The sequence below is a fragment of the Glossina fuscipes genome, unplaced genomic scaffold (genome assembly GCF_014805625.2).
Source record: "Glossina fuscipes isolate IAEA_lab_2018 unplaced genomic scaffold, Yale_Gfus_2 1, whole genome shotgun sequence".
Lineage (NCBI taxonomy): Eukaryota > Metazoa > Arthropoda > Insecta > Diptera > Glossinidae > Glossina > Glossina fuscipes.
The window spans coordinates 3811904-3822592 of NW_023998415.1; the positions used below are offsets into that span (position 1 = coordinate 3811904).

At 33.2% G+C, this 10689-nt stretch overlaps 1 protein-coding gene across 6 annotated transcripts in view; it reads right to left on the reverse strand.

Moving 5' to 3' along the window:
• Positions 1-10689, reverse strand: part of LOC119632708 (IQ motif and SEC7 domain-containing protein 1) — a 40623-nt gene that overhangs the window by 20650 nt on the left and 9284 nt on the right. Inside the window, exons 1-2 of one of the 6 annotated variants that reach the window (XM_038025766.1) lie at positions 10412-10567; positions 6106-6524 (exon numbers count right to left, since the gene is read on the reverse strand). The exons of 4 other annotated variants lie outside the window; for them this stretch is intronic. In XM_038025766.1, the coding sequence (XP_037881694.1) occupies positions 6106-6326 (221 nt within the window). In that variant the 5' untranslated portion in view covers positions 6327-6524; positions 10412-10567. Of the gene's footprint in view, positions 1-6105; positions 6525-10251; positions 10328-10411; positions 10568-10689 lie in introns of those variants that run through there. One more of the 6 variants, XM_038025767.1, reaches the window with a different exon arrangement.

Below are 10689 nucleotides of genomic sequence, written 5' to 3' on the forward strand. Positions count from 1 at the left end.
GCGACACATAACTTCCGTCAAGACACTTGAATTGCGATCGGCAAACACATAGATAGCATGCATCGATGGGATGTACCCTTCCCAAGCTGTAACTGTTCCCACTTCTTTCTCTCTGATCATCAGCGTGTGCATACACACACTTATATGTATATAACATGTACAGGGGAAATCTCTTAACAGAAATGGCATAAATATATCGCTTTCTATTTATTCGAATAAATACTAATTACTTAACCTGACCTCGGTGAAAAAAGTTCAAAGTAATTGCATCGCATAGTCTTGGTGGTGGACAATTTACATCGGCCTTTATGGAGAATATATGGTAAATCAATTTTATGTCAATAAATTCATTGTGTTACGAAATGCATAAATAAAAATTGTTACACGCATGCGTAAAGCACACCTTCAAGTTACTGTGACATCGCGTAGCGAAAAGAAGGAGTCACTTTCGGACCAAAGAGAAAATTTAGTGCGTATGATAGCCGAGAAAGAAAATAAAAAATACCAGATACTTGGTCTCTACAGTATTGACGTACAAAGACCAAATTCCGCAGAGGTTCGAAAATTTGTTAATGTTTGATTTTCACGAAAAAGTACATGATTACCTTAAAAAATCATCATCACATTATTACATTTTGTCTTGTAATAACCTTTGACGTTTCACACAACGACAAACAACATAACAATTTTACTGATGTTGTTACATCATCTTTTTTCGCAATATGATAAGAAAATGTTATAACAAGTTTGGGACGATATTTTTAATTCTAACCCACAGCTTGCGTACGATATTTGATTGTAAGACAGAACGCAGCTGTATTTACTCGATATGCCTACGTCATATTATATATTGTCTCGTCTATGTGGAACACTTAACTGTGCAAACCGCGGACAACGTTTGAATAATCCGGCTCCGAAGAAAGTCTGGAACCAATTTAACAGGGGCTTGAATAAGAAAACAACTACAGACTACTTTCAACGCTTTCAACGCTAAATTAGTTGTGGTAAGTATGAAGTTACTATGTCAACTTTCAATGCCAACACTTTAATGCCAAAACTTATTTTACCCAATATAAAATCCACTAATCGTAGCAATCCACAGAAATACTCATATATACATACCATATATACATACCATATATGTATATTTGTTGTGTAGGCGAAAAACTGGACCAAGTGTTTTTTGTCTTCTTCACTTTCTTTTGAAACCAGCTTTGCTTACATACATTATTGATAGTAGCCGGACGGGGCAGAACCTGGACAGTAATCTAGCGCTCTTGGCCAAATCAGTATAAATGTTTATTGTCTTACATTATCGAGACGGAAGACGATGTTCTTTTCTATTGATCAACTGTGATTGCTGTCTGTATCAGTTCTTGACGTCGACGACGTTAGTAGGACTCACGATGTACGAGTCCGTTCTAATCCGACCACACGCGAAATATTACCTTACGAGGCGGCAGCCGTTGCCTCGCAGATTATCTTCTCATAGAAAATCCTTTTTATCGTATGTTATAAATCCCATCAAGTTTGACTCAGCTTCCTTCCGTGTCTTTTGAACAATGATTCGCAGATGGAATTAAGATTCATCAAAGACATTTTCCACTCTTACCTAGTGTAGGCATTCAAATGTCGACCTCCTGCTTGTATCAAACCTTACGTAAGTAGTTCACAACTATTTTTTTGTCGATGTTTGCTTCCGCACCGATGTCATGACGTAAACAATGGCGTTCTTCTTTCATTTTCTTAAGATATCATTGACTTCATCAACACCCGGCGCGTCTTTAACATCGGAGTTCCCCAAACGAAAATGAGTAAACAATTGCTGATTTGATGATTTTTTTCACAAGCGTACGAAGGTTCGTCTCGTCCTGCGCTATTGCTCCACTTTGGCTCATATTCAAAACGATAGATAACACGCGTCCCACTGCAGCCACCAGCAGATGTCATTATGTCTTCTTTTTTTTTTTATCAACTACGGACTGTCACTTTTCGTACAAGCTCTAGCATGACTTGATAGGGTTAGCGTTAACATTTATCAGAGCAGAGAGGACCCGAACTTTTCGCTTGATATAATAGATGATTTATCTCATAAGCTATGTAGTGGCACAATTCATGACGACAGTTTTAAAATCAGATTACTTCCGATATAACAATCACACATGTTATAAAATTTTCGATTACATTATTCAATGCAAACTTTTTCATCAGAAGGGAACTTTTTCCTAGCACATTAAAGATCGAGTCCGAAGGCGCTTTTCCACCATGGGAAAAACTTGGAAAGAACAAAACAGTTGGACATATGTATAATGCGGCCTCGTTGCATGGAAAGAATTACGTGATTTTTAAATCAGAAGTGCGTTCTTATCTATGCTAGTTTAGGCAAGAACCAAGTAGTAGGTAAGCGGCCAATGAAAATATGAACACAGAAATGAACGACAGATTCAATACGGAATGGATAGCCGAAGATGAAAAGCATCGTTAAGTCATGTGTTAAAAAGTCATAATTCAAAATAATTACATTTTATAAGACGTGACACTAGCTGGAAGTGATGACATTTTATAACTGAGTAACTAAAAAAAAAAAATCGATGCAAACTCGAAGCTTTGCTTGCTGCAACAAAAGCTAAACTTATGAAGGAAGGAGAATAAGAGGGCAACCATTTTAATAAAGGAAGAAATACCATAAAGAAGTGTGTCTGCTACAACTACAAAGAATAAACATTGATAGCGTTGCAACACGTCAATTGTGTAATGATCAGCACGTATTAGCAAAATTTGAAAACCTGCGAGATGGTTCCGCTTGATGTTAACAATTTATTTTGACTACAAGACAAAACGATGATTGTCTTAGAACGCGAGAAATGTAATCTGTATTCTCCTGCACCGGAAAGAAAATTTGATATCGATAAATGTAAAGTGATCGAAAGCAATCCTTCCGTTCAATTTGACGTTAGGTGTGAAAAGTAATTTATTTTATTTTAAGTAAAATACCAAGGAATTCAATCTGTTTGCGGTATAAGAAAAAATTCGCCTCTGTTTAAATGCTATAGAAGAAGATGGCAACCCTTAACATTCGCAATTACATCATTTAAAATTTTAACACCTTTGTAAAGGTGAAAATAAGATGCTAAGAAACTTCAAAACGCTGTAGAAGCCAGTACACACTGCCAAAGGAATTGCTCGCTAGTTATCATGGTATGAGATAACAAGAAAGTAAGCTCAGATATTCATCACACACTACCGATGGCTGACATATGAGTGTGTTATTACTTAGTACTTAATAAAACTGAGGCATTAGCAAGATCAGCTCATATTTATGATAAAGTACGGTTTGAAAGAAAATAGAATATGGGACATATCCGATTAATTTGATCGGTAGCGATTGCCTTTAGCAAAACCTATAAAGGAAAATTTCCGCCAATGGCTAAAGAATACCAGGGGATTTTCGGGAAATCTCGCAACTTTCTTGAACATCGTTATATAATATGTGATCAAAATAAATTATCGAAAGAAATAAAATAATAGATGCTTGCATATATTATGATCAGTAGCATCTTGAATTAATGAATATAATAAAGCAATGCAAAGTGTCAATGTACACAGCGGTTAAATGCGCTGATTTTGACCTTTCTCTACATAAACTAAGAGTTTTCCCTTTAAAATTATTGAGTTGAGCAAAGCCACATCCTCTTGCATGACCAACCGTTACAAAAGTTGTCAGGATACACTGTTGCACCTCGAACGGAAAGTTCTGCCGCACTCAGCGTCCTACTTGGATCAGCTGGAGTACAAAAAATGGTCGATCATTGAATGACTGCCAAACTAATATCGTTCTTTCGACACGGTACCAACATGAAGATGGGGAAAATAGGGGAAAATAGTTTGATTAACGCACATTGTTTCAATTTCTCTCAATAAATACTTCCTCCAAGTAAAAAAATGATCAAAATACATGCGAGCATCTAAGAGTGCTAATGCTTTCCAAGATTGCCTAATAGACATAACACATAAAATATGGGTGATACAGGCTAAACAAAAGCTAAGTAAGGTTAGATTTCAATACAAAAAAAAAACTCGTTTCCGATACGATAGATTTCTAATCTGTTGCAAGTTAATTCTGAAGATGACAATGCAGTTGTTAAGGTTACAAACAACTCTTTAGTTAGGCATCCGTGATGCTCATGCATTTAGAGCAAACGGCATTTTAATATATTAGTATAATCTAACTGAATATTCAAATGCCATCAGGTATTTGAAGTATGCCACCCTTGTCGCCACCCTTAAAGCAAAAGAGTAACGAAAGATGTACAGAGAATGAATAACAACAAGGCATTTTTGGTTTAACAGGTTCCTTTAAGGAGTACTTGGAACCTTCTAAAATATGGGGAGAAAAGTTCATTGCTTGAAAGACACGTTTTCCTTGAAATGTCAAGTCCCTCCCCAAGTCTTCCGAAAAAACTACCTATGGCAAAGAAAGCCCTATTGAAAGGATACAAGTCCATGTCTTTTATGTGATGATTTCCAACTTTTCTACAGCACTTACAGATGCCTTTGGAAAAGTGTTTATCGTCATTTAAAAGAATTTTGAAACGAAATGTTGTAGGAGTTGTTTCGTCACGACGACCGTTGAATGGATATGAGATCGGAGAGCAATTCGAAAGGAGTCAGTTCTTCTGTCACCAAATCCTGATTTTAGAATGAAGTTTCTCTGTCATTTAGCAGCACGTAAGACTTGCAGTCCTGCCGTTGATCGACAACAAAAACGCTAAACTCCGGAATGAAATGTTTGAGGAAAGAGAATCAGGAAGAAATTTGAATAAGAGAAATACTTTTAAAATCCTGCCCGTTGTTGCAATTGTGCTGCTTTATATCGTCGAAAATCGTAGCTCAAAAAAAAGGGAATTTCAATTTTCGCCTTTTCATTTTGAAGAAGCTTTGCTTTTAATCGCACATGCTTACACCATTGAAACGGTTTAGCAGTTTTAAACATTATATACCCTACTCGACTTCTGTTTCAAGGGCAAATGAAAGCATAACAACATCTACAACAAGGACCCATCTTCTATTAAACCATTTGTTTGGGAATGTAAATGCCAGGATTAAGATATGATTGGGCTTGGAAGCCTTCTCAGCAAGAACAAACATTGAAGTTCGGCTTTCCAAAACTATGTTTACCTAATTTTTTTTAGATATAGTATTTTAGCATGTAGCGGCTGTGGGAAAATGGGTAACGGCGATATGCTGCCGCACACAAACCACAAAATTCTAACGATATTCACCCTATATCGCGTGAATCTATATGGAAAATACCTTTTCCGTTAACAGACAAACTTGATTCCCTTCCAACAGATTCAAATCCGTCTCCTTCACATGGTGGTATGGTGGATGTAAGCGCTACTTAAATCCGTACTTACCTTTATACCCTTTAAAAATTTTAGCACATCTATGCAGGCAACAAAATTCTATTCACATAGTTCGGCTCTTTTTACGAACATGCCTTTAGATACGATACGAGAACTCATGATCGGTATTTCTTGATCGGTGATATATGATTCGAGAAATACTGAAGAGCACAAGTTAAAGCTCTCAACGGAAGCATTATAACATTCAATCCACAATAAGCCTAATTGAGAGGGAAGATGAGAATCATTAAGCCTTTATGAGCCATGGGCGAATCGATGCATCGAGATTAGTGACTGATCGCTGATTATTTATGTAAAAAAAGTATGGCAAATGTGCATGTATGTTTGCTATTTAATTTTCGGTCCGCCCTAGCATATCTCATGATCACAATATTATTGTTTTCCCAGAACGTGATGTAAATACTTTTATTTAATAGCCTTGACCTTAAGAAAAGAAAATTCTGCAAAATTTAAGCGCAATTCTTCGCACATATCATTCCTTCGATACAGTTCCAAGAAAAAATTGACGACACTACGTATATAAAGGTAACAAATTCTTCAAAAGTCCTTCGATTTTCTAAAAAAGTTTAAATTTAACATCAATTTGACATTTTTTTTATACGTGACCGAGCATTCATGAGCTCCTTAACATTGAGTCCTGTACAGATATTCTTCTGTTAAAGTTTCTTTTTGTTCTTACCTTACTGTTGTTACATGATGAGATGTATGTGTTCTTGTCTCTTTGTGGCGCGTCGAATAACTCACCACCGTGACATGTCGTGTGGCAGTTCGAACGACTTTCCGAACTCGGCTTCGACCATCGCCGACGACAACGACAATAGGTGGCGGTCCTTGCTTATTTGATTCGTATTGCAAAAATGATTCCAAGTTCGATTTCTCATCTAAATCGGTTTCTGACATATTTCACGCACAATTTTTAAACGCGGATTCAATTCAGTTTCCTTCTTTTTTTTGTTGTTTTCCTTTTTTTTTTTTTTTTTTTTTTTTTTTTTGGAGACACTCAAGAAATGCTCATTTTAAACTTTTCTCTTATTAGTAACTTTAATATTTTTTCTTCTTCCTTAATCAAAGTAAGCGTTCTTTTTTACTCTTCCGTCACTGTATTATTATTCAAGATTATTTTATTATCTTTAGAATACTTGTTAATATAATTATATTTAAATATTTCAAATCTTATACCTTCGGGGCATAATACACACCTAATACGTGTTTCTTTGCAATAGCAATTGATTTGCCAGGTCGTCGAGAGAGATTGTAATTCTCCTACCTTCTATCCTATTGCCTAGAAGACGCTCGTAAGCGTTTCCCCGTTCTTTGCATTTTAAGATTTACGCGACCGCAAATCAACGGTAATGCTTAACTAGTGCAAAGGATCTCTCACAGGATTCAGAATCATCTGAATACAATTCACTCACTTACTATAAAACTTCCAATCTTTTAAAGCGGTACAGTTCACGTCGAATAGATAGCATCAATGTTATGGTTGATTAGGACAAATCGGTATGTCATATCAACAAGAACATGTAAGAAATTCCTATTGCCATCGAATCCCTTATACCCATTACAGTTATCCTAGAGAAGATTGAAAGAAAGGAAAAGAATGAATTTGCGTAGCATCGGATGGACGTGGCTGGTTCTTGATATTCTTTTCGCATAATTTTGTGGAAATTTATATCATGTATCTGTTATAGTTGATGAAAGGCAAACAAAAGACAAGGAAAGTAATGGTGTTCTCAATTTTGCTTGTATGGACGTGTCGACGTTATAGGCGTGTGCCTTAACCGAATCGGACCTAATTTAAATTCTTTTGCAAATTTTTTAGGCGATATCTTCATCACATGAATGAGTATCACAGATACTACCCAGTTGGGCAAACGAACATGCTTAGATACATTGCGAATTTGAAAATGACCAAGAATTCGCTTCTGCGCTTCATAAAGGTATTGAAAAAAAAAAAAAAAAAAACAAATTTTGATACACTATAGTATTGGGTAAGCGTCGTCAATTTTCCTCATTTTATCTCATGTACATAATGCTGCAGCATCGCCCATACAAAATATCAATTCAATTTTAGTTTAGGAGTAATGAGCAAAAAACCAATTTCTTATTCCTCTTGAAAAACAGAGGTGTGCTCAGTTAACGTGACGTTGTAGAAGTGTCTCTCGATTAATTTGGCCTATTTTCAAAAACAAAAACTTCCAATTTTTTTGTCAAATTTGAAGTCGATGACTTCATTTTTGGGGCCAGGATTATGCTTATGAGGCAGACGGACAGACAGACATGCCTAAACCGGTTCAGAATTTGATGCTACTCAAATGTTTTAACAAAATGAACATACCTCCCAACCGTCATCCTTCGGTGATGGGCAAAATAAATAAATAATTAATAAGTAAATAAAAGCATATAAAAAGGGAAAATTCTCGAATAATGAAAAAATTACCGATTATAGAAATTGACTTTTAAATAATGCAAAGTTTATGTAAAACCGGATTTACCAATTGCTGCTTTGCTAGAAACTATCAGTTAAAATAGTATAATATATATATATGTATATATATATATATATATATATAATATAAATTATAAGTGAGTACTTTTAAGTGCTGCTGATAACATTGCATAGAAATTCGGTGAACGTTGGTTCATTTTGGTCTTATAAATAGCGGTTATATTAAAACTTAATTCACAAATACTGCCCCTACGTATTAATCAACTCTCACTTCCTCAAGTTATATAGAATACTACGAATTTTTCAACAACAATTTTTTATGCATTGAATTGAGCACTGTTTTCAAGCATTAAATGATTGCGCTTTTGCAAGTACGCAAAACCAAATATACCACAGTGCTAAGCAATTGAAAATGTGCACTTCGCATACCGAGCGAAAAATTGGCCCTGTCTTCAAATATACTGGACCACAGTCCAACAATAGCCAACAGTGCGCGTTTCATAGGACGGAAAGACTTTTAATTGGTAAAATTGTAACAAAAGTAGAAGTGCTTTCAAAATAAAAGGAGAGAGGAATTGAAACAAAATCCGTAACTTTAATCATTATGGGGACAAAATCGATTACTAACACGAAACTATTAAAATAAAATTAATATTATTATTCATCATTTGAGAAAGTCAGATGAGTGGATATAATAATTAAAGGTTGTCAAAAGCAGCAAGTGTCTAACTGATTAGTAAACTAATATCAAAAAATAACACTTTGGATGATTTGAAAAGCTAAAATTCGAAGCATTTAAACAGTTTTAATGATTAATAATTTCGCTTACGCATAAGCATCCTAAACGATCCGCAAAACACTGATAGAGTATAGGCTACATAGGGGAATAAGTCGTCTGCGGTTATAACAATTAGTTTTCATTATTTTTAATACTAAATATAAATAATTCGATCACTACCGATATCTTGATATTACTATAGTAAAAAGTAACACTCTGAATGCAAATATAATTTCTAATTTTAAAAAATTTAAAATTAACGAAAAATATGTTTGTTTAGTAATTGAAATATAAAACGAGTTTTTCTAAATAAAGTGCACCTATTAAATTATCCAGTAGTGTTTAATATTTCCTCTTTTTTTTTTTTTTTTTTTTTTTTTTTATCTAGGTTAAACTGTCTTTCGATGTCACCTTGCTAATATTGCAAGTATATTTCGGTCTATTCAAAACTAGTTTCAATATCACGTTTACACAAAAGATTTAATTATAGAAATATAGATTTTTTTTCGTTTCATTATTTTGTGTTAAAAATTTAAGCTTCAAAGCAACATTTTATATTTTACTTAAGTTGCGGAATTATGGTCTTAAAACACGCCCGATCTTAGCTTATAATTAGTTGGGTTTACGAGATGTGTGTTGCAAGTGGTATGCTTAAAGCTTAGCTTACTTATACTAAACTAATTGACGATATATACTATGTGTTTTCAAAGCTTCACTTATTCGTCAGATTGTTTGCGACGACGAATGCAACACTGTTACTCTTTCTTTCTTTTTAAACACTTTTGAGAAACTTTCACACTTATTTTTGTTATGTACAAAAAGAAGTAATTACATACATATTTATATATATATATATATATATATAGATAGATATATAAATAAATAAATAAATAAATAAAAATATATATATATATACATATATATATATATATATATATTTTTATTCATATATATTCATATATACATATATACATATGTATATACATTTATATATAAATGTAAATATATATATATATATATGTTTATATATATAAATGTCGAAATTGTATTCACTCTCCATCATTCATTTATGCACATATTACGTTAATTTAAAGGGCTGAACATATCAAATTTGAATAATTCACAATTTTCATTTTCTATCAAAGGTTTATGCTATCGGTGCAACTTGCTTTCGCTCCATTTAGAGAAAACATATTCCAAAAAAAAATACTTTAAATATATGTACTAAAATACATTTGCTAAGTTATATAAATATATATATATATATATATATTTATATTTGTACTTATATACATATACACAGAAATATATATGCATATAAAAAAAAGTCATACATTTTTATTGTACTTAATACTGAACTACAAACTACATGCAGTTTTAACTGTCTGCGGTAGTTTTAGGTGTGAATTAATGAACCGACATATGGCTGATTTCGACAGATTACGTTTTTGTTTTATTTTTGCTATTTATATATATATATATATATATATATATATTTTATGAAAGTTACTCAACCAATAATCTATATATATATATATATATACGTATATAACTTTTTTTTTCTTTTTTTTTTCTTTTTTTTTTTATTATTTATTTACACAAACACACTCAGGCACACATGACTTCATAGTGATCGTGCCGTTGCACATATACGAGTGCATTTAAACATATACACACATGTATTCTACTTTTATTAATCAGAACTGAAAGCAAATTCAGTGAATAAAATATACAACTAACTTATGTACACGTACGTACTGATTAAAGTATAGCCGTTAGTTAGTTAGTTAGTATACATATATATATATATATATAGATATATGTATATTAATATTGCTTTTCGCTTATGCCAAATACACAAAACTCGTAATCATTCCAAAAACGTTAACAATAAAACAATTTATCAGTCGAAAGCATTATCGGCAAGAAAGAAATACAAACTAAATTTGTTACTTCGGTTGAAATCGTGTTTACCCATGTTTAGTATACATTCGCATGTACATGTGTTTAAAACAAATACGTATATAGGCGAGTGT